General features: G+C 43.9%; 2 protein-coding genes across 10 annotated transcripts in view; one reads left to right on the forward strand and one right to left on the reverse strand.

Annotated features, from left to right (window-relative positions):
• DCLRE1C (DNA cross-link repair 1C) overlaps nt 1-8076 on the reverse strand; it is a 44149-nt gene extending 36073 nt beyond the window's left edge. For 2 of the 9 annotated variants that reach the window (XM_047065304.1, XM_047065302.1), the window contains exons 1-2: nt 7850-8004; nt 3646-3697 (exon numbers count right to left, since the gene is read on the reverse strand). In XM_047065304.1, the coding sequence (XP_046921260.1) occupies nt 3646-3697; nt 7850-7958 (161 nt within the window). In that variant the 5' untranslated portion in view covers nt 7959-8004. Of the gene's footprint in view, nt 1-2836; nt 2914-3645; nt 3698-7849 lie in introns of those variants that run through there. The other 7 variants (XM_047065303.1, XM_047065299.1, XM_047065300.1 and 4 more) reach the window with 6 other exon arrangements.
• An 11523-nt stretch (nt 8077-19599) lies between these two features.
• On the forward strand, nt 19600-23300 carry MEIG1 (meiosis/spermiogenesis associated 1). Its single transcript, XM_047065155.1, has 2 exons — nt 19600-19758; nt 23172-23300. Exons 1-2 carry the CDS (start codon nt 19621-19623, stop codon nt 23298-23300), a joined length of 267 nt encoding a protein of 88 aa, XP_046921111.1. The 5' UTR covers nt 19600-19620.
• Nucleotides 23301-23681: the final 381 nt, after the last annotated feature.

Below are 23681 nucleotides of genomic sequence, written 5' to 3' on the forward strand. Positions count from 1 at the left end.
ATAGAATAAGAATAAAATAAAATAAAATAAAATAAAAAGCTTTAAAAGAAAAAGTGCACAGACTTCAAGCTGTATTACAAAGCTGTAATCATCAAGACAGTATGGTACTGGCACAAGAACAGACACTCAGATCAATGGAACAGAATAGAGAACCCAGACATGGACCCATATACATATGGCCAACTAATCTTTGACAAAGCAGGAAAGAATATCCAGTGGAATAAAGACAGTCTCTTCAGCAAAAGGTGCTGGGGAAACTGGACAGCGACTTGCAGAATAATGAATCTGGACCACTTTCACTTTTTTCACCACTTTTACACCATACACAAAAATACACTCAAAATTGGAAGAAAGACCTCAATGTAAGACAAGAAGCCATCAAAATCCTCAAGAAGAAAGCAGGCAAAAACCTCTTTGACCTTGGCCACAGCAACTTCTGACTCAACACATCTCCAGAGGCAAGGAAAACAAAAGTAAAAATGAACTATTGGGACCTCATCAAAATAAAAATCTTCTGCACAGCAAAGGAAACAATCAGCAAAACTAAAAGGCAACTGACAGAATGGGAGAAGATATTTGCAAATGGATTATCAGATAAAGGATTAGTATCCAAAATCTATAAAGAACTTATCAAACTCAACACCCAAAAAAACAAATAATCCAGTGAAGAAATGGGCAAAAGACATGAATAGACATTTCTCCAAAGAAGACATCCAGATGGCCAACCGACGCATGAAAAAATGCTCCACAGCACTCATCATCAGGGAAATACAAATCAAAACCACAATGAGATACCACCTCACACCCGTCAGAATGGCTAACATTCACAACTCAGGCAACAACAGAGGTTGGCGAGGATGCGGAGAAAGAGGATCTCTTTTGCACTGCTGGTGGGAACACAAGCTGGTGCAGTCACTCTGGAAAACAGTATGGAGGTTCCTCAAAAAATTAAAAATAGAACTACCCTACAACCCAGCAATTGCACTACTAGGTATTTATCCAAGGGATACAGGGATGCTGTTTCAAAGGGGCACACACACCCCCATGTTTATAGCAGCACTATTAACAATAGCCAAAGTATGGAAAGAGCCCAAATGTCCATCCAGGGATGAATGGATAAAGAAAATGTGGTATATATATACAATGGAGTATTACTCGGCAATCAAAAAGAATGAAATCTTGCCATTTGCACCTACATGGATGGAACTGGAGGGTATTACGCTAAGCGAAATTAGTCAGTCAGAGAAAGACAAATATCATATGACTTCACTCATATGAGGACTTTAAGACACAGAACAGATGAACACAAGCGAAAGGAAGCAAAAATAACATAAAAACAGGGAGGGGGACAAAACATAATAGACTCTTAAATATGGAGAACAAACAGGGTTACTGGAGGGGTTGTTGCAGGGGGGATGGGCTAAATGAGTAGGGGCATTAAGGAATCTACTCCTGAAATCATTGTTGCACTATATGCTAACTAACTTGGATGTAAGTTAAAAAAATAAAGTAAAAATAATAAAATAAAGTAAAATAAAATAAAACGAATGTGCATGGCCAAAGAATAAATCAAAAGACTATTCTTTTAAATTTTAATAAACATGAAACATTTTAATGAACACAAATTCATGAGAACTAAGATCCTTAACCCAGCATGCAAACACAAAGTAAATTAATTATGCATGCATTATGTACTTACTAAGTGAAATTCCTCCCAATTACCAAATGTACCAGTAGTCATCCCTAAATTAAACTATTTCAGAAGTTTAAAAAAAAAAAAGTGCAAAGGGACAACAGGGAAGCAGCAAATGAGAAACTATGATGCCCTCCGACCTCTTCAAAAGCCGTTCCCCATCACTCTTCGGTGAAAGGTACATGATCAGATATGTCCGGCAAGATCCCATCAAATGAAGCTACCTCTCAAGAATGGAAACGGCTGTGGGGAACAGAAGGCTTCCGTGTTTAACTTCATATAAGCCTGTTTCTTAGGGAGCAAAAATCAATTTCATGATAAACTTTAAAAATTCGAAAGCAAAGCTCAGAGGTGAAAACTATAGTCTGCGGTAGACCATATTTTCCAAAGACAGCCACACTAATAAATATCTCAACCGTACATGGTCTTTTTTCCAAAATGGAAATCCCTCCACTGACAGGAGGGGTCTGTTTTAACCTCCCCTTCAACCTGCCTGTGTAACCTACAGAACGTGATGAAGGAAGGTTGCACGGACGTTGGAGGCTATGTCTTCTGGGCAACATGGCTACCTGCTAACTTTCCCTGGGCGCATACACTTTTTAAGCCCCGAGTCTCTCTTTAAGAAGTTCAGCTATCTTGAAACCACCATGCTGAAGATCTTTGCTAGTGACAGAGATGCCCCAAAGCCCCAGCTGCCTGGTTCTTCTCAGCCTGGGTGTCAGACATTGAATGAACAAGCCTCTGGATAATGGCAGCCCCCATAGGACACCCTGCCAGGCAGAAACCAGCAACCCCCACTGCACTCCATCAGAGTTCCTGACCCACAGAATATATGATTAGTTGTTTGGAGTAATTCATTACGCAGCAATAGATAGTTAAGACACGGGCCATAAAATCAGGCAGATCTGGTTGAAATCCGGGTCCTGCCACTTACTGGCTGCGTGACCTTGGGCAACTAATTTAATAATTTAATAGTCGTCACTATTATATCCGCAGCACCCAGTACAGTGCCTGACTCATCACAGGCACTCAAAGAAACTGCTGGACTAATAAATTCCCCGTGCCTGGAATCAACACATATTAGCTATCATTCTCAAGAAGGCAGACTACAGATACCAGTTCACAGAGAAGACTGACACCCACCGGTTCCGAAGTTAACAAGTCAACAAGGCCTTTTCCAATACCTATCTTGAGATTTGTTATTGACATTTAGGCAATGCCTACAGGAAAATAATGTGGTAGTTTAGCTTTAAAATCCAAAAACAAGTGATTCTCTTCACAAGAGAACAACTAGTTATACACACAAGTGTACACACAGTCGGAGAAATAAAAATGAACACACTATTGCTGCACACCCAATAGCATGATGAATCCCACAAGTGTCATGTTAAGTGAAAGAAAACAAATAGAGGAGGAAATGATTCCATTTCCGCAAAGGTCAAAAACAGCCAAAGCTAAGCCCTGATGACAAAAAGTCAGACTACAGGTTGTCTCTGGGAAAGGAGGACTGACTGGGAGGAGGGATGGAGCTCTGTTCTGGGACACTGGTCCTGTTCTATTTCTTGACCCGAGTGGAAGCTTCACAAGTGTGTTCACCTGTAAAAGTTCATCAGATTGTACCCTTATGGTGTAAGTACTTTTCTGCGTGGGAAGCTATAGCTCAATTAAGATGTTTACTTTAAAAAACATATACGGGGCGCCTGGGTAGCTCAGTCAGTTAAGTGTCCAACTCTTGGCTTTAGCTCAGGTCAATAACTCTCAGTTTGTAAGTTCGAGCCCCACATCGGGCTGTACTGCTGCCAGCACGGAGCCTGCTTGGGATCCTCTCTCCCCCTCTCTGTCTCTGCCCCTCCCCTGAACACCCATGCTCTCTCTCTCTCCCTCAAAATAAGGAAATAAATTTTAAAACACACACACACACACACACACACACAAGTAGCAAAATAAATTACCTGCACTCCAACCTTCTTTTCAAGGTAGGGGCTCTTAATCCTTTCATGTGATCTAAAAACAAAAAAATCAAAAATCATAAGCACATTTTTTTGAGAGGATTCCTTAGACCAAGCAAACAGTTGGCTGCTCTTTTTAAGTTCCTTTTACGAGAAGATACACGAGAGGTCCACTTTTATAAGAGAACGGATTCAGATTCATGTGGGCCATTGGCTCTTTCTTCCGCAGCTGAAGAGGGCATCTGAAAACAGGCCAGGAACCACTAAAAGCTGAGCATCTCTGGCCACCATGTAAATGGAGAACGATCTCCTGCATCTTAGGACTAAGTCTAAATCACTCCGAGTAGCCACAGAAGAATGAGTGACCAGCCCCTCACTTCAGAACTGCTTCCAAACTTGACATTCTTCTTTCATTTCAATCCAGTCATCCTCCGGGCCACATTATCTGTGAGCCATTCCATTCTGGTCGCTTAAGTTAGTCTGTCTGGAAATTCGAACTTGCTTCCACAGATTCCTCCAGGAACTCTTTCAGGCTTAGGCCAGCATCAGAAGAGTTCCACTCCCTTCTCAGGGGTGTCTGGGTGGCTCAGTCAGTTAAGCGTCTGACTCTTGATTTCCCACAGTCATGACATCGAGCCCCACGTCGGGCTCTGCACTGAGCGTGGAGTCTGCTTGGGATTCTCTCTCTCGCCCTCTCTCTCTACCCGCCTCAACTCACCCTCTCGTTCTTCTCAAAATAAATAAATAAACTTTTAAAGAAGGGAGAAAAAAAGAAGAATTTCATTCTCTTCTTAGCCTGCTGTGACTACTGGGCCGAAAGGTGGTGTATTTCCATTCACACAGGCCTGCTCCACAGCTGTCCAAATGAACAGATAGACGGCCTTTAAAGAAAGATAACATTTAAACCAAAGTACATTAAACATACAGTGCATTCTAATGCATTCTGAATCTTCAGCATGGGAAGGATTGCTAGATAGCAATGATCACACCTTCTCAATTTACTTAATCAAACCAATCCCAATTATTCAAATTACCACCACGCGCACACACACACACGCTCATCAAATTACATGAACTCCAGAGAAAACAAGGCAGTCACCACACCCCACGTGGCAGACCTTGACAGGACATGTGCCTGCACAGGACGGTTCACCTGCCCCCTCGGAAGGTGAATGTCCTCAGATCACTCCTGGCCCCAGGCCTTTAGGGCCTATGGGGGCGTCTCAGGGCAGGACTTGCCGTTGGGATTTCCCAAGAATTTGTGCCATGGCAAAAAGAGGCTGAATCGGGACTCAGCTCCTCACTCCTCAACTAAATCAGCAGGCAGCACTCTATAGCTGTGCTCTATAGAAGGGGTTTTGTGTGACCTGTCATGCATTTCTGCCCAGAACCACACACACACAATCGTGGGGGGCTTAGTTGGCTTGTGCTCTGCATCTGGCCTAGGGATCAGAACTGGCCTTTCTGTTCCTGATGCCAAGATGGATTAACTTGCCTCACCTCCTTGAGGCAGACCAGATCTATCTGGAATAGGTCAGGGAGGACGGAGAAATATGCAGACGCCCAGGCTCCTGAGGTTGCGAGATACAATAAGAGAAACAGAAAAACCAGCTCACTCAGGACTGCACTAGGCAAACCTCAGGACTAAGCAGAGATCACACACGGGTGGCGTATGTACTGCCCTGGCGGGAGAGCTAGTTGGAAGCCTCACCAGAGTGGAGAACGCTCCACCCAGGAACCTCAACTGGGACTCCAACGAGGCTGTTCACCGAGGGCCTTCCCCAGCCAGAAGGTTGGATTTTGTGAGTACCGGATTTGATGTCTTAACTCTCCTCTGTTCTTCTCTATCCTTCTCTCCCCCTTTTTTTTTTTCAACATTTTATTTATTTTTGGGACAGAGAGAGACAGAGCATGAACGGGGGAGGGGCAGAGAGAGAGGGAGACACAGAATCGGAAACAGGCTCCAGGCTCTGAGCCATCAGCCCAGAGCCCGACGCGGGGCTCGAACTCACGGACCGCGAGATCGTGACCTGGCTGAAGTCGGACGCTTAACCGACTGTGCCACCCAGGCGCCCCTATCCTTCTCTCCCTTTTATGTTTACTATAAGTGTTTAATTCCATACATTCCTTTCGCTTATAAAAAGCTTTGCTCCAAGAACCAGAAAGTGCGGCTATCGTGAATGACTATTATTCAAAACAAGCTGTTTTAATCAAGACGGCCGAGGACCACGCCAGCCCCCTTCCTAACTGGCAGCCTAGAGCACTGGGCCAGTTTACTTTGTGCTAGGCCTGCACCCAGGGTCTCCTCTCCCCTTTTCCTGGACCAGATTAAGTCATCGCAAATTGTTCCCTAGAGGGGTCTTCTCCCACCCTGGCCCACTATTTCAGGCCGTGGGTCCCCTCTTGTCCTCCGCACCTTCCTGAGGCTTAGTAAAGCCCACCCTAAGCACAGCACTGGATGCCTGGTGGTCCACAAACAGGCATCGAGTGGTCCATGGGATCTGATGTTGTATCAAAATGGGATGTTAATGTATCTATGTGATTTTTTTCTTCCAAAATCCATAGCGTTTGTCAGATATTCTGTATTAGTCTGCTCAGATTGACACAACAAAATACAATAGACAAGGCGGCTTAAAGCACAGAAACTTCCTACAGCTCTGGAGGCTCAATTCCAAGGTTGGTTTCTGGGGAGACATCCTCCTGGCTTGCCACCTTCTTGCTGTGTGCTCACACAACCTTTCCTCAGTGTGAGTGTGTGTGTGTGTGTGTGTGTGTGTGTGTGTGTGTGTGTAGAAAGAGAGAAACCTCTCTTCCTCTTTTTATAAGGCCATCAATCTTAACAAATTAGGACCCCGCCCTTACAACCTCATTTCAGTTGCATTGTCCCCTAAAAGCCCCATCGCCAAATATAGTCACATGGGGGTTTAGGGCTTCAACATATGAAACCGGGGGGGGGGGGGGGGGATGCACAATTCAGTTCACAGCACATCCAAACAAATCTATGTCTCAGAAAGGTTAGAAGACCACCAGTAAGCAACATGGGAAATTTCTGAAAGCAGAAGTTCTTGCCCTTGATGAGTTTAACATTCTGACTGAGTAAAAAGACACACATATGATTAGAGAACAGGAAAAGTTATTATAAACTGCTCAATAATAGAAAGTCAGTTTCTTGTTTAACGTACAAACGAATGATCGAATGATCGTGACTTCAGATTCCTTTAGATGGATTCTTTCTTCAAACTCACTATTCGTAACATAAAGGGCAAGCCCCTAAGCCACACTTCAATCATGGTTATCAGGGTAAAACAGAGGTACCCCCACCCAGCAGTCGATTCACAATGAGAAACAAACCAAAAACAAAAGCATTACTCTGGAGAATAAGCAGAAAAACCCTCAAAGAGGCTCACAGTGCTATTTTGCAAAGGGAGAGAGCAAGTCCAGATTCTCCTCATTAATGTGATAATTGGTAGGTTCAAGCAAGAAAGCTGAGGCATTTCCCCACAACACTAACTTCAGCACACGAGATGTTAAAAATGGACAATGGTTGTGAAATTAGTGCTACTCCAGCTCTGGAGATTGGCCCGGATGTTTTAGAGACACCCCGCCTCTCCTGAAGCATCTAATCTCCAGGCTGTATCATTAGGGGTGACACTGAGGCTTAATCCCTAACCGTGTGCAACTGTGCAATCTTAGTATTCTGGTTGCCTCGCCTTACACGAATCCTTTATACTGGATGTGGCAAGAACATCTAAAAGGAGGGGCCGCTTGCACTTTGTAGAGCTCGCAGACAGGATGTTTGTGAGTGAATGCACCTGCCTGATGGTAAGTGTTTGCGGGCTAAGGCGGAATTTCATCTGAAACTTGTCTTCTTTATAACACGGTAGCGAAGATGTGGAGGAAGAAGTGAGTAATCCTCGCTGACCTCTGACTATGAGCTGCTAGGAGAACTACCACGAGAACCTAAGAGTTATGCCTGGTCAAACTGGCCCGGGTCAAGGCGCAACCCGTTGTACAGATGAGGAAATAAAGCCTCAGAGAAGTTGAAGAGCCAGGCTGGGACAAGGTGCACTTGCTAGTCTCGGCCCTGGCCTCCCGAAGCCTGCACTCCCTGGCTGGAGCCCCCACCCGCTCCGGGCGGCTTCCCCGCGGGGCCCCGACCCTGGCAGCCCGCGTCCCCGGGGACGGGCGGCGAGCCACGCTCTCTCACCCTTGTGGCAGTGAGACAGGAAGTAGGCGCGGGCCTTCAGGTTCTCCCTGTCGAAGCGGTCTATGGAGATGGTTGGGTACTCGGCCATCTGTCCCTGGAAGCAACTCATAGCGCCCGCGAAGCCAGCGGAACCGGCCCCGACTCAGCCTGCGGAAACTGAGGTCTTCCCGGGCCGCGCCGCCACTTCCGGGAACCTGCCGCCGCCAAGCCATTGGCCGGCCGGGCGCAGCCACTTCCAATCAGAGGAGCCGTGCGGTGGTAGGGGCGGTGCCGAAGAGCCTCAGGGGAGAGTCTGCGGCCAGCGACCCGTGGAGTTAAATATCAGAGCTGCCCGACGCTGGGCTGGGACAACTGCAGTGCCTAGGGCTGGGGCGGCCGGCTAGGATCTAGGGTGCGGCGCGAAGAGGGTGGCGCTGCCGGGAACTCTGACTCAACACGGGTGACCTTCTGGTGCAGAGTGCCCGTTGTCTGTGCAGGAACGATAGCGCGAAGGGAAAGTGAACACCCGTAGCAGGTGCTCCATCCAAGGAGGCAAAGACACGAAGAGGGGTGTAAAGCTTCTCTTTGAAATCCGGCTGCGTTCCACCCCCTGCTTGTCTGAGAGCCTGAAAGCCGAGCTCAGTTCCTTCTTTCCGTCATCTTCCCAGTTTCTACCTTGGGGGATAACATGAGAATTGTATGAGGAAAAAATTGTATGTGACTCATGGTAGATTCAATAACTGTTAGTTCCCGCTTCCATTTATAATCTACAAACTGAGTGAGTGAACAATCCCTGATGATCACAACTCAGATGCGTGATCTTAGGGTAGGTAAGTAAAGATCCCAAGGATAGCTTATGGGTTGGCCTTCTGCTCTCCTTCCCCCCCAAGCCCCGCACCCCCGCCACCAGCCCACCACCCTTTTGAGCTACATTTTTAGAAGTTCGAAGGATACATAAACGAAAAAGAAGTGGTGGGTGAAAAAGGATAGGTCTTAAGGGGGGAAAGTTCTGGGATTTTTTAACCACCAAAACAACTTTATGAAAAGGTTTGTTAAAGCATTAAGAATCACCGAATGGCGAATGGGCCATTTATCGGGCCCCTTCCTAGCAAATCTGCTTTAAACACCTTGATATTAATACAAACAAACACCTTGAACACTGTTGAGGTCTTGCTTTGTGCATACCATCGTTATAAGCGTTGCAGTGTTTACATCGACGACTAAGACGTGCCTTCAGGTACGTTTTCAACCCATTTGGAGACAACACCTTTGCAAAATATGGTAAACAAATGCTTCCACAGACACACAAAGTAATATGGGGAAAAATCCAAGAACAATGAATTTTAAGCAGTGGAATCAGGAATCAGAATGCCAACCTCAGAGAATGTCAGCATTTCCCTGCACCCTGGTCCTCAAAGTTCTATTCCAATTCTCATAAGAGGAAGAAAAAGAAGGGGAGGAAGAAAAAGAAGGGTGAGTGGGAATGGTATGACATCAGAATCACTCATTTGAGTAAAGCATTCCGCTAGTAAGCTGTTGCCAACACCTTTGATTTGGTATAAGATGATTTGTCTTCGAATAAAGGAGGACTAAGCTGTCTACACCTAACACCAAGTTCTGCAGTGAGACTGGTACCTGGAGAATCTGGCGTGTCTACCTCGGCCAGAATTTGGAACTCCTGGCAAGGCAGGCCAAGATAATATTCATATTCTTCTCTATCCACTTATGTATCCTCCCTTCTTTCCATGATGGATACAGTATGAAAGCACAAAGGGAAATAGAGTCAGGATGAAGGGAGAAGATAGGTTAGGAAATAATGAAGATGGGTAAGCACAGCCCACAGACGTGCACACGTGTACTCTTGGGAGAAGTCAGCCAATTATTTGGCTCTTCCAGAGGGAGCCACAATCACTTACTAGGCTATAATATCCTCAGGTCAAAATAAACAAATTTTCAGAAGAAGCCAAATTTGCTGGATACTGCATCCCAAGAGAAATGCCTCCTGTAGCTGCTAGTAGAGAAAACTGAAATGCAGTCAACAGCATCAGCTACTGCTGTGTTTCCTCACTCCCCACTTGGGAATCTTTCTGCAATCCCAAGCTCTTTGGACTTCTAAGCCCTGGTTTGTCTCATCTCAAAAGGACTGAAGACAGCTACCAACTGTATATTAAATACCAAAAAGGGAGTTCTTGAGGTAAGTGTAAGTCTTTGCTGGGAAATCACTAGCAGATATATTTTTCTTATTTTATAAGCTGTTGTCAATATAAATAAACTGGGTTATAAATTCACTATATTCTGTACTATTATTTTGGAAGAAATAGTGTCACACTAGGAAGTATGCCATGAGATATGTTTTTTAAAGAAGTGTATTTATGTGTTAGGGCTGCTATAACAAATTCCACAGACTGGGTGACTTAAGCAATGGAAATTTAATTGTCTCATAGTTCTGGAAGCTGGAAGTCTGAGATCATATTGTACTATACCATTTATGTAAAATTATGGAAAATGTGAAGTGATCGAAAGTGACAGAAAGCAACTCAGCAGTTGGTTGGGGGCACAGGAAACAACAGGTGTATGCATATGTCAAAACTTACCAAATTATATGCTGGTGAATATGTGCTATTTATTGCATTTCAATCATAGCTCAATGGACTTGTTTTAAAAATGTTTGGAGAATGTATGGGAGAATGTGGACAAAGTGAACAAGATTAGCAAGGATATCCCTTCTCTGGAGGAGTTAGGAAGATACTACATGGCTAACTCACATAGCAAGAAGGTGGCTTTGAAAAATCACAATGTATGTGTTTTCTGCATTAGTTGCATATATCTCTCTACCACCAGTAGCTCTTCGTCATTCCTCCTACTCTCAACCCTCTGATCGATTAAAAAGTGTTATTATTCAACTAAGAAAAAAGAAGGAAGGAGAGAAAGAAAGAAAGAAAGAAAGAGGAAAGGGAAGAAAAGAAAGGGAGAGAGAGAGGGGGAGGGAAGAAGGAAGGAAGGAAGGAAGTCCACTGAAAAGTCCTGGAAAACGGTAGGTACTCAATAAATATTAGCTTTAATTATTATCTACTGAGCATCCACTAAGTGCCAGGCATTGTGCTGGAACCGGATGTACATAAAGGAATGAGCCATGGAACAAGAGCTTTCAGTCTGGGAGAAGCAGAAACTCATGGAAATAAATGCAAGAGGTTTCACAAGCGCTTTAATGGAAGTGTGCTCAGAATGTGGTGTGGACATCAAGCAGAAGAGCTCAATTATGGAAAGGAATTTGCTACGGAAAAACTTATCAAACAAGGTGACCCGGAGTTCAGCTTCCAGGCCCAAGAACAGCTGAAGTCTGTTCTTCAGCAATGAGCTTTTTATTCAGTCTGGGAATTGCAAATAGTTCCTTTTAACCAAAGCACTAGGGGCAAAAGGGATAAAATAATAGGGACTTAACACGGGAAGTCAAGGCTAAACTGGGTAAGAAGGGACCAGACCAAACCAAAGAGTGTAATTTGAGTGGCAGTGAGAAGCCTGGGTGGTTTGAAACAAGAGAGTGACAGGTGAGATCAGAACAAGTATGGACCCTGGAAGAGCATCACCAACAGTATTTGGGAACCTGTTAGAAATGTAAAATCATGGGGCGCCTGGCTGGCTCAGTTGATCTCAGGGTTGTGAATTCAAGTCCCAGGCTGGGGGTGGAGCCTACTTAAAGTTGTTTTTAAAAATGCAAAATCTCAGGGCACGTGGGTGGCTCAGTTGGTTGGGCGTCCGACTTCGGCTCAGGTCATGATCTCCCGGTCCGTGGGTTTGAGCCCCACATCAGGCTCTGTGCTGACAGCTCACAGCCTGGAGACTGCTTCGGATTCTGTGTCTCTCTCTCTCTCTGCTGCCCCTCTCCCGCTCAAGTTCTGTCTCTGTCTCTCTCAAAAATAAACATTAAAGAAACTTTAAAAAAATGCAAAATCTCTACTGTAGCCCAGATATGCTGAATTAGAACTCTCCAGCAATCTATTTTAACACACCCTCCAGGGGATTCTGAGTGTGAAAGCAATTTGAGTTAGAAAGAGCACTCAGGCAGTCTGGGGCAGGGCATCTCCATAGGAAGCTGCCACAATATGCCAATGGTGTGGAATCATTTATTCACTCAACAAACAGTCCCCGACCAGCTACTGTGTGCCGGTGACTATTCCGAACATTAAAGAGACCGCAGTGAGCAAAGCAGAGACAAACCTATGTAGCAATGCAGTATACGTTCGAGTGGAAATCATTATCTATCATCTATATAGTCCCAGGTGCTGTCCTAAATGGTTTATATTTCTTGTGTCATCCTCAAAACTACCCTATCAGACAGGTACAGTTTTGTCTTCACTTTACAGTTAAGGAACCTGAAGTTCAGTGAATTTGGTTAACAAGATCTCTGTCTTTCTGGAAATCACATTCTTGCAGAAGATAAACAATAAAATTAAGAAATAAAGCAATTTAAACAGTATATGAGGTGGTGATAAGTGCTGTGGACAAAAGAAACACTAGAGCATAATAAGGGGTATAGAGAGCATGATGGGAGGAGGGAGCTAGAGAGATGGGGCTGGGAAAACTTCAAGAAGAGGAAGTCAGCCAAGGGGATAATTGGAGCAAGACCATTCCAGGCAGAGGCAAAAACCACAACTAAGACCTCAGTGTGGAAGCTAGGCTAGGAACTGCCAGGTCAGCATGGCTGGAGTGGAGTGCTCCAGGGCTCCAGAGCAAGGGAAGAGAGAATCTTGTAAGGTTTTGCTGGGTTTTACTTTGCAAGATGGGGAGCCATCGCAGGACACAATCTAAATGATGTTTTAAACGGACTGCACTGATTGTTGCTTTGGGCATAGACGAGGGGAGACAAGAGAGACCTATTGGGGACTATGGCAATAACCAGAGTAGGGGGAAAACGGTGGTGGCTTGGGCTCGCTGGGAACAGAAAAGCCAACAATGACGGATAAAGAAGGCAAGGCAAAGAGTGGACTCTAGGACCCGTTTACTGAAGGAGGAAGACTGTGGAAGGGGCAGGTTGCGGATGGGGTGCTTAGAGGCGGGGGCGGGGAGGGGGGTCTTGGATAACCAAGTGCATGTTGAATATAGGCTGGGTATACAGGTCTGGAATTCAAAAAGAGATCTGGGCTGAGGAAATAACTTTGGGAGTTATAGGCAAACCGACAGTATTTTAAATAAACGAATAAAGGTAATGATACAGAAAAATCATGTAAGTTACGGGTGTTGTTTTTTGTAGGTTTACTAATTGTCAGGCACCATGCTCTACCCTGTGAATTGGTTAGTTCATTTAATTTCAACAAAACGAAAAGAAGCATGAGACAGACAGGACATATCTACTATCAGGAACCAAAATCGCCAACGGAATTCCGTCTGGGGCTGCAGAGGCAAAGAACACATTCGGCTCCTTACCTCTGCCTGGGATTCAGGCCTTGCAAGCCTCGCACCCTGGGGTCAACCGTGACTCTCCGAACTGGGTCCGCAGCCCAGCCCAGCCCAAAGGCCCGCTCGCAGGGGGCGGGGCCGCAGCTCGGCGCTCCGCGTTGCTAGGAGACGCGAGGGTCGCCGAGGCCCCGACAGTTGGCCTCTCGCTGACCAGCCCGCGGATCCTGAGCGCCTCCGCGCTCTCCTGCGAGCTCCCGGGAGGGGTGCCTCGGCCTCTCCAGGTCGGTAAGCGAGGGTAACCACGGAGAGACTTACCCAGCGCGGGGGGGTGGGGGGGTGGGGGGGTGGGGGGGTGGGGGGGGTGGGGGGGTGGGGGGGGTGGGGGGGGTGGGGGGGTGGGGGGGGTGGGGGGGACCCGCCCCGAGGGGCCCGAAGGGCCCGCCCCCTCCGCTGCTCCCGTCCCGGCCCCGCCCCCGAAGCCTCGGCTCCGCCCCTTCCGCTCTGGCCTGCCCTGTGGTGGCTGAGATTTGTGCTGCTGGCGTTTGTATTCTCCCTTATAGCAGTGGTCTTTATTTGATATTTCTTGAGTTTCAGAATCTTATTTTCCAGTAGCTTCCAAGCCGACCCGCGTTTTCTGGGGCTTGAGGGGCTGCTATTCTGGGGTCTCCTTTCAGAGTTCTGCGGACCAGCCATTTGACCTCCTGTTTCTAGAATTCTTTCTCCGTCCCAGCCTTATGTAGCACATTTACCTTACATACAAAATTGGTGATTTCTGGCAGAAGAAAGGTTTGAAAGGCTGGAGAAGGCAGGTCAGCGGGGGGGGGCGGGGTGGACCAAAAGGAGTGGCTTTATGCTGAACAAATGCAGATTAGCCCGCCTAGACCATAGACTGCAAAGGCATTTTTGGGAAACCATTTTTTTTCAGCTGACCACCCCCCCAAAAGTGGAGGGAAGGGAGGCATAACTGACGTCAGAAACCTTCTAAATTCTTTTTATTTTTTTTATTTTTTTTTAAATTTTTTTCAACGTTTTTTATTTATTTTTGGGACAGAGAGAGACAGAGCATGAACGGGGGAGGGGCAGAGAGAGGGAGACACAGAATCGGAAACAGGCTCCAGGCTCCGAGCCATCAGCCCAGAGCCTGACGCGGGGCTCGAACTCACGGACCGCGAGATCGTGACCTGGCTGAAGTCGGACGCTTAACCGACTGCGCCACCCAGGCGACCCCCTTCTAAATTCTTTTTAACGTTTATTTTTGAGAGAGAGACAGTGTGAACAGGGGAGAGGCAGAGAGAGAAGAAGACAGAATCCCAAGCAGGCTCCACGCTCTGAGTGGTCAGCACAGAGCCCGAGGTAGGGCTCGAACTCACCGACAGCAAGATCATGACCTGAGCTAGGGTCAGACACTTAACTGACTGAGCCACCCAGGCGCCCCGTCAGAGATCTTCTAATGAGACCTTTTTAAGGTTCCGGAAACAAGCCTAGGGGTGTTTATTGATTGGCTCCTTTGCCCTATGACGGTGCGTCTAAGAGCAGAAAAAATTAAAGTAGGGAAAGAAATGGAAGATTTGGGATGCTAATGCTCTTGGGGTTTTAATACCACTAAACGGAAAAAGCAGTGAAAAGGACTTTTGCTTGGAAGAGAGCTTAAGCCTAAATGTCCATCAACTGATGAATGAATAAAGAAATTGTGGTTTATATACACAATGGAATACTACGTGGCAATGAGAAAGAATGAAATCTGGCCCTTTGTAGCAACATGGATGGAACTGGAGAGTGTTACGCTAAGTGAAATAAGCCATACAGAGAAAGACAGATACCTTATGTTTTCACTCTTATGTGGATCCTGAGAAACTTAACAGGAACCCATGGGGGAGGGGATGGAAAAAAAAGAGAGAGAGGTTAGAGTGGGAGAGAGCTAAAGCATAAGAGACTCTTAAAAAAACTGAGAACAAACTGAGGGTTGATGGGGGGTGGGAGGGAGGGGAGGGTGGGTGAGGGGCATTGAGGAGGGCACCTTTTGGAATGAGCACTGAGTGTTGTATGGAAACCAATTTGACAATAAATTTCATATATTTAAAAAAAAATAGAAGAGAGCTTAAGATGGTTGGTACACCAAAGGCTTCTACTATTAGATTAGAACCTTAGATCATCCAGGATTTGATATAGCTGATTTTTTTTTAAATACATGTATAAACCTTAATAGTGTCTAATAAAATTCAATTTTTACAAAACTAGAAAGTCAGGCATTGCCATTTCCTGTTTCTGTAACTACAACTTAGTATTATGAAGATCAAATCTATTTTATAGTATTTTTTTTGCCACAATTCTCAGCGAAGTAAACCTCTAAATTTCAGTGTTGAATGTTGCTAGCGGAATTAATATTACCACTGAACTTCCAAGGATTACTGAAATATTTAATCGAAAAATTGTAAGTTGATCTTTCCCAATTTTAGTTTCATTCTGTTTTTTTAATAAGTAGAAAGTGGTAAGAGAGACAAAAAGGTAGAGGAGGGATTTGCACCACCACTAGATAGTATAGTTTCAGGAGCCACTGGGGTTTCTATTATGCTGAAAATGCATTTATGTTCCCTTTGGCTACTGTGGGAAAACAAAGTTTTGAAATGCCTAATATGTCTAGAAGATGCATATTTCTACTGGGGTGGGGGGTGGGGGAAGGTTACTTCTCCAGTACAACCAAATGCAGCATATTTTCCCCTCTTCTGTTGAAAGCATTTTTCTGTTTACAGTTGACATGATTGCTTTGTTTGAAGTGACAAAAGATTACATAGGTGACATTCAAGAAACTATTTTTTGAATGAATACGAGTAAATAAAAGTGTTTTGTAATGTATCAAAAAGCCAAGCGTAAAGCCAAAATGCCTTGGGGTAAAACAAAGTATGATTGTGCCACAACTTTTAGAAAATGTGCTTCATCTGTAAAAGCAGTATAATACAGCCACTAAATTCATGTAACAAACATGGCTAATTGTGAAAGTATTTTTATACGGTGAATTTGTACCTTTTCTCCTTTTGTTTCTTCGTGTCATTTTGGTATGAAGAAAAGATTATACATAGTCATATATATTAATGGATTATCAGGCTGTATCACATCTGTCCAACTCACTGTTGGTCATATCTAGTGTATTGTGCAGCAAAAAACAGTGAGCCTCCCATTACAATGAATGGAAACAAAGGGCAAATGTTCCCTTGAAATATGTCACACTTACTGTTTTGTGGGGTATTCCAAATTTTACATAAATTCATACAATAACATAACGAAGTATTGACTTAAAATACATCGTGAACCTAAACCTAATGAATAAAGAAGGGCTAAGTTTTTTAAAAGTCCAGTATTAACAATCCCTTAATTTTCTCTGGTCTGGGCATGTTGGTAATGCACGCTGGGAGAAAACCAAACAAGACTCCTGATACATCCATTTGGGTGGGTGCTACTTTCATCAGAGTGAACTGTGTAACTCAAAGGACTTCATTTTAATTCCTTTAAATCTGGAACTAAGCCCAAACAACTGTGAGAATTATGGTCTCGGGACAGAATGTAAATGCCATAACTTTTAGAATATTAAGTAAGAATGCAACAAGAATCTGCAGGAGGGAGGAAGAAGCATTGGACAAACTTGCTTATTTTTCATAGAAGAATCAGTTGGTACTTGTGTATGATTGATCTACAGAGTTCAAACGAATGACTCTTAGCCTCCTAACAGTCTCCATTAATCTATTTTTATTAAGTAGGAGGAAATTTTTAGGCCACATCTTTCACATTGAGGAAATACTTATCTGAAATTCAGTGATTCCATCAAGTTTACTTCCATTTCCTACTTTCCCCTCCCTGTTGAATCCAGGCCGAGCTAAATTTGTTACACTTGTAAGAACATTGACCATAAGACTCTTTTTCATAAAACTTTTAAAGTCTGTTCTTCTAACTCATGCTTAGGATGATACTCACCGATGTTAAGGATGGACACTTCTAATTGATGTGATGATTATTTTGACTTTTCTTTTTTTGGACTTTATTGTATTTCTTGACTTCGTCAACACACAGTAGTTCCCCACCCCCTTATTCATGTATCTGGGAGATACATTCCCAGACGCCCCAGTGGATGCTGGAAACCAAAGATAATACCAAACCTTGTATATTCTGTTATTTTCCTGTACATACACATCTGTGATACAGTTTAATTTGTAAACTAGGCACGGTAAGAGATTAATAACAATAATAAAGTCGAACAATTATTACAATATATTTTAAAAAGTTATGTGAGGGACGCCTGGGTGGCTCAGTCGGTTAAGTATCCGACTTCAGCCCAGGTCATGATCTCGCAGTTTGTGAGTTCTAGCCTCACGTCGGGCTCTGTGCTGACAGCTCAGAGCCTCAGCCTGCTTCAGATTCTGTGTCTCCCTCTCTCTCTGCCCCTGCCCCACTCACACTCTGTCTCCCTCTCTCTCTCAAAAATAAAAATACACATTAAAAAATACTTTTAAAAAAGCATGTGAATGTGGCCTGTCAAAATATATTTTCCTGTACTCTTTTTTGTGATAATGTAAGATAAACTGCCTACATAATGAGATGAAGCAAGGTGAACGACACAGGCATTGGGATGTAGCGCTAGGCTACCATTGATCTGACATTGCGTCAGAATGAGGACCCTCTGCTTCCAGACCGTTTGACTGCAGAGAGCGAAGCCACAGGTAAGGGGGAACTACTGCAGTGAGTATTTGTCATTGCAATTGAAAAAGTTCAAGGGGCGCCTGGGTGGCGCAGTCGGTTAAGCGTCCGACTTCAGCCAGGTCACGATCTCGCGGTCCGTGAGTTCGAGCCCCGCGTCGGGCTCTGGGCTGATGGCTCAGAGCCTGGAGCCTGCTTCCGATTCTGTGTCTCCCTCTCTCTCTGCCCCTCCCCCATTCATGCTCTGTCTCTCTCTGTCCCAAAAATAAATAAACGTTGAAAAAAAATTAAAAAAAAAAAAAGAAAAAGTTCAAAAAATAAGAATGGCACCTACTTTATGAGGTCCAATCTGAATGTATTTCAGCCAATGGAAATATATTTTAATAGAAGAATGAATTCAAGGAATCCTGGTGGAAATTCTGGGCACTTTATTTCAGTTAACTGATGCATTTTGGTAATAAGATGACACTGGGAAAACAAATGCAAGATTATGTCTTTGAAAGGGCCGCCTGGGTGGCTCAGTCGGTTAAGCGTCTGACTTCAGCTCAGGTCATGATCTCATGGTTCGTGAGTTCAAGACCCACCTGAGGCTTTGTGCCAACAGCTCGGAACCTGGAGCCTGCTTCAGATTCTGTGTGTCCCTCATTCTCTCTGCCCCTCCCCCTCTCATGCTCTGTCTCTCTCTCAAAAATAAATAAACATTTTTTAAAAAATTTAAAGAAGATTATGTCTTGGGGTGCCTGGGTGGCTCAGTTGGTTAAGCATCCGACTTCAGGTCATGATCTCACAGTTCTTGAGTTCAAGCCCCACAGTTCTTGAGTTCAAGCCTGCTTCAGATTCTGTGTCCCCCTCTCTCTCTGCCCCTCCCTGCTCACTCTCTCTCTCAAAAATAAATAAACTTAAAAAAAAATAAAAAGAAAAGATTATGTCTTTGAAAAACTGACTATAGAAGTTTGGTGAATAGACAATTACATGCACTAGAGTTGAATGTTTGAACTTCAAAAGCTATTGGTGACTGCTTATTTTGTTGTAAAATCAATGATCTCAGTATCCTAGTCATACAGCTTTCACGGACTTTGTATTCGTCTGTCTTTTCACATCAGGCTGTCGCAGGAGCAGGGGCCCAGTGACCACCTGAGCGAATGGACTAGAGTGACTGGGATGTCTCCAAGTAGTGAAGACATGCAAAAAAGAGGAAACCACTGCTTCCCAGCAAGAAGAATAAGAAGACAGTAAGAAGATTGATCTTACCTTCCCTTTTCAGGAGAAAGAAAAAGTGGGAGATTCAGTTTCGAATATAACCAAATGGAACAGTGGTGAGATATTTTGACAACCTACTGAGTAGTTAAAAATGAGAGTGTGACTTCAGAAATGTTGTAAACTATTGCCTAGAACACCTGAATTAGTATAGAGCCTTTAGCACATCACACTCTGAATGCGGTTTTATTTGATGAAGAAATAAAAGCAGTTCTCTATGTATCTTTCAGGATTTATTTTATTTCCAAAGTGGAGCATGAATCCTTCTCAGTCTTAGAATGGAATGCTTAGAATTTGATATACCTAGTGGGATTCTCCACTTTCCAATTTTTTTTAAAAAAACTCTACTTTTGTTCATTCTTAAAGGGACTTTCAAAGTTGTCATGGTTATGCTCTGTTAATGTTGTTTTAAACATCTTTCAGAAATAATTGCTAATAAGACTTCTGTAGCCATGGCTAGTTCTGACGCGAAACCAAAATCAGTAAGTCGTGCCAAAAAATGGTCAGAAGAGACAGAAAATCTGTACAGGTTTCAACAAGCAGGATATCGGGATGAAACGGAATATAAACAAGTGAAACAAGTTTCTATGGTAAGATTTCTAGCTAAACCTGAATTCTAAATATTTAGTGAAAAGTATTAAAATCAAACAAAGAACCAGACAATAACTAAAAGGGAGGCCTACTCCAATTCTCTCATTTTACTGACGAGGAGATTGAGGCCCAGAGGAGTGATTTTCAGGCAGACTGGAGGCAGAGGTGGTCCCTCAGCATGGGAACATTAAGAACTTTGTATCTCTTATTGAGCAACCGTGCTCCGCTAAATGAATCATTCCTGTAATCCACAAAACTAGCATCTTTTCCCCTTACTCAGGTAATTCTATTACCAGATATTCAGTTTGTTGTGTAATTATTATTTGTTTCAGGGTTTTTGTTTTGTTTTGTTTTGTTTTTACCACGAGTTATGAAGAGGCTAGATTCTGTTTATTATGGAGATTATAGGTGACAAAAAAACTATTTGACTCCTGACTTTGGTTGTGCATCACATTCCCACCTCAATAATGTTGTGATTGAGATAAAATCAGATTTAAGAGAACACGAAGAACATCCTTGAAGGGGAAGTCCCACAAAGTGAGAGGGGGATGTGTGATGTAGGGAAGAACACACCTATTCACTGTATTACTTGCCAATTTTGAAGAGGTCTTGCATTTCACTTTAGTATATATTTATTGCATACAAACTGTCGGGAAGGAGAACATTTCACCCAGATCCTCTTTGTTCTTTTCGCTGGTCTAATCATTAAATTGACACAAGACAGATTAACAGGAGAAAAAATAAATTTCATCTAATTTCATACATATGAGGGCCCCAAAGATACAAGACCCCAAAAGTGACCAAAGCAGGCTGTTTATATACCTTTTAAGACAAAGAATTGATAAATGCATGGAGAACTAACAAGACAAAGTAACGGGCTTGAGTACTGATTAGTGGGGAAACTAAGCCGAATTTGTTTACATTGCCCTGTTGGCCCTGAATTCTCTGTCTGTGGGGATAAGGAGGCCTGTCTACCTCCGGGTGCAGGGAGGGTAGCTTTCACACGGGAGATTTATTCCTGCTTTCAGAGGGACAGAGAGGAGACTCAGAGTGTCCTTCGTGCACCGGTTGTGACTTTAACTCAAAACAATCAGATGCCAAAGTGGCACGTTCTGGCGCGGCATGTCACTACCATGTGCACATTTCTGTGCCAGCTGCTTTAGGAAATACAATAGAGGTGAGTACCCGACCTTAAGAAATGGAGTCGGCTAGTAGGAAGAGAACCAGATTTGGAATCTATCTGTCCAGGGTCTGCATCCGGGCTCTAGGTCTCATAAGCCGGGTAATCCTGAACAAGGTTCTTAACTTGTCTGAGCTCAACAGTAGAATGGTGACGGCAGTGCCCTCTTTAGAAAACAGTCGCAGGTATTAAATGAAATCGCGTGTTTGAAGTGCCTGACATTGTAGGGCTTAATAATTTGTTGAGCGAATGAATGCTAAGTGTTTAATGAATTATGGCTTTTATTATTCTTATAATCTTGGAGTCGAAGATTAAAAATGACAAAAACAGTCAAACTTTATGCAAGTCAAAATATGCATACCTTTAAAAAGGAAGCACAAGAATTTCGAGGAAGACAAAATCGCTTCCTTTGGGGGACAATCCTCCAAAATGGTTCCATGTCCCTAGAGACATCTGCAGAAGACCTTGAAGGTCGGACAGGATGGTAACTGAAGGCTTGCCTCGATTGGCATGTCTCTACCAGCATACGGAGGTCTGAAGAATTTGAGCAGAGTTCTCTTTCCTCACCTGAAGCACATGTCCTTTTGGGACACATACGCTATTAGAGCGTATTGACCTCCCTAGCTAGTCCTGAGGACCATGCCACTCTGTTCTAGTCACAAAAGTGAAGCTTTCCTAGGCTGAATGGGAATCATCAAGGCCAAGAAGAAAAAATTATAAAATACCAAAGGAGTATTTAAAATGACTAGAGGTTGATGAGCACAGAACCGGCACAGCTGTTTGGAGGCTCATCCCATATACAGTGGCTATTTCTTAACTGAATGAGATGGTTTTGGGGAACCTAGTAAGTGAAACATAACCTGCTCCTGGCCCCAAGAGGAAGAGAGTTATAATGACGTCTTGAGAACACCCTCCTTTCTCTGCTGGGGACAATGGAGGCTATGAAAAACAAGCTTTACCTAGTAATAGGAAGCACTGATTTTTTTCCTATACTGTATGTCAGAAAGTCCGCCAAGGTTTATCAGCTATGCTGCTACCTATTTTTGCTAATTCTTAAATAAATGGGACAACAGAAGAAAATGAAAATGCACAACTAGAAAATAAAGGCAGGCATTCCTTTGTATTCATGATGTTTTCCTATTCCAATGGAAACATGTGACTTATGGGTGGGGCCAATGAGAAGTGATGAGCTGCCTGTAGGGATGGCGATGAAGAAGAGGGTTTGACCATCTAAACCACAACGCCTGAATAATCAGGTTCTGACAATGATAGAGTAGATCTTACAGAATCCAGAAGAAACATACAAGCAATGACCGCAATGCACTGACCCGATCGAGAAAGCAGAACACGAATTTGGGGAGGAAGCGGAGAGAGATGTCCCAATTAGGTCAAGCCAAATGATAAAGTAAGCAAGCCAGTATGGCATCTGAGAAAGAATAGGGGGGAGGGGCGGTAAGAAAGGTGAAAATCAAAATCATGACCTCAAATTTCTATTAAAAAATGGGTTTCAAGCTGAACTTGTGAGGTGGACGTGAGGAATGCATATGCACCTTGCGGTACCAAGAATCTGGCTGCTTCCATTCGACATTGCTGTGCTGTCAATGTCCAGCACCAGAGTGGAGCCTGAGCCTAATCTCCTCCTCAGGCATTACTTTTAGAAGTCAGGACGGGGGCGCCTGGGTGGCGCAGTCGGTTAAGCGTCCGACTTCAGCCAGGTCACGATCTCGCGGTCCGTGAGTTCGAGCCCCGCGTCAGGCTCTGGGCTGATGGCTCGGAGCCTGGAGCCTGTTTCCGATTCTGTGTCTCCCTCTCTCTCTGCCCCTCCCCCGTTCATGCTCTGTCTCTCTCTGCCCCCCAAAAAATAAATAGACGTTGAAAAAAAAAAAAAAAAAAGAAGTCAGGACGTAGTACTGTCCGAGATAACTTGTAAACCTAAGAAAAATAAAGTTTAGAGTATTTTGAATGTTTCTTCTTGGCCACTGAGTAGAAATTTAAATCTAGAAATTGGGATCTAGAGAGCAGCACCCGATTAGTTGTTTTGCAGTAAAGGGATGCAACTTATGATGTGTCTGAGGTGTGTATAATACTGTCTTGAGAAATCAAGTATTTTTAGATTTAACTTTATGCTTTAACTCTTGGAGGTGAAGTATACTGCTAACTATTTGACAGTAAAATACTGTATCAAAATAAAACCAACGTCACAGTGTTTGTCTTCTGGTTTCTGTTGTGCAGGTAGATCGCTGGCCAGAGACCGGATACGTGAAGAAACTTCAGAGAAGGGACAATACTTTCTATTACTACAACAAACAGAGGGAATGCGATGACAAGGAAGTCCACAAAGTGAAAATTTATGCTTACTAGCCTTTGTTCTCTGTGTTACTCGTCCCTACTTTTTAAGAATTCATTGTTCCGTTCTCCATCATGTAAATGTCATTTCACAAAATAATTCAAAATGCAGACTTCAGTCGAATGTTTTGAAACACAAAAGCCATGAAACCTGGTATCAGTCATCCTGTTCTATTCCAAAATATAATTGCAGGAACATTAAAATTGTGCCTGTCTTGGTCCTGTTCTTCCAACTATCTTAACTGAGGAAGAGTCACCATTAGGCACAGAAAAAGCCAGCCCCATTCGAAACCACTCCAGTGCCTCCGCTAATATGTTAAAGTACTCCACACCCCCCACCCCCACCCCCAGCCTCACCACTTGCCAAGACCACTCCTTTGAATTGTCGGATCTGCC

Source organism: Lynx rufus, unplaced genomic scaffold, assembly GCF_022079265.1.
Source record: "Lynx rufus isolate CCGP_SWC_20201006 ecotype Redwood Valley unplaced genomic scaffold, mLynRuf1.p SCAF_7, whole genome shotgun sequence".
NCBI lineage: Eukaryota > Metazoa > Chordata > Mammalia > Carnivora > Felidae > Lynx > Lynx rufus.

Coding starts and splice junctions, on each gene's coding strand:
- MEIG1 (XM_047065155.1), top strand. CDS start 19,621: ATGGCTAGTTCTGACGCGAAACCAAAATCAGTAAGTCGTGCCAAAAAA. Junction 19,759..23,171: donor AAGTGAAACAAGTTTCTATG/GTAAGATTTCTA, acceptor TCTGTTGTGCAG/GTAGATCGCTGGCCAGAGAC.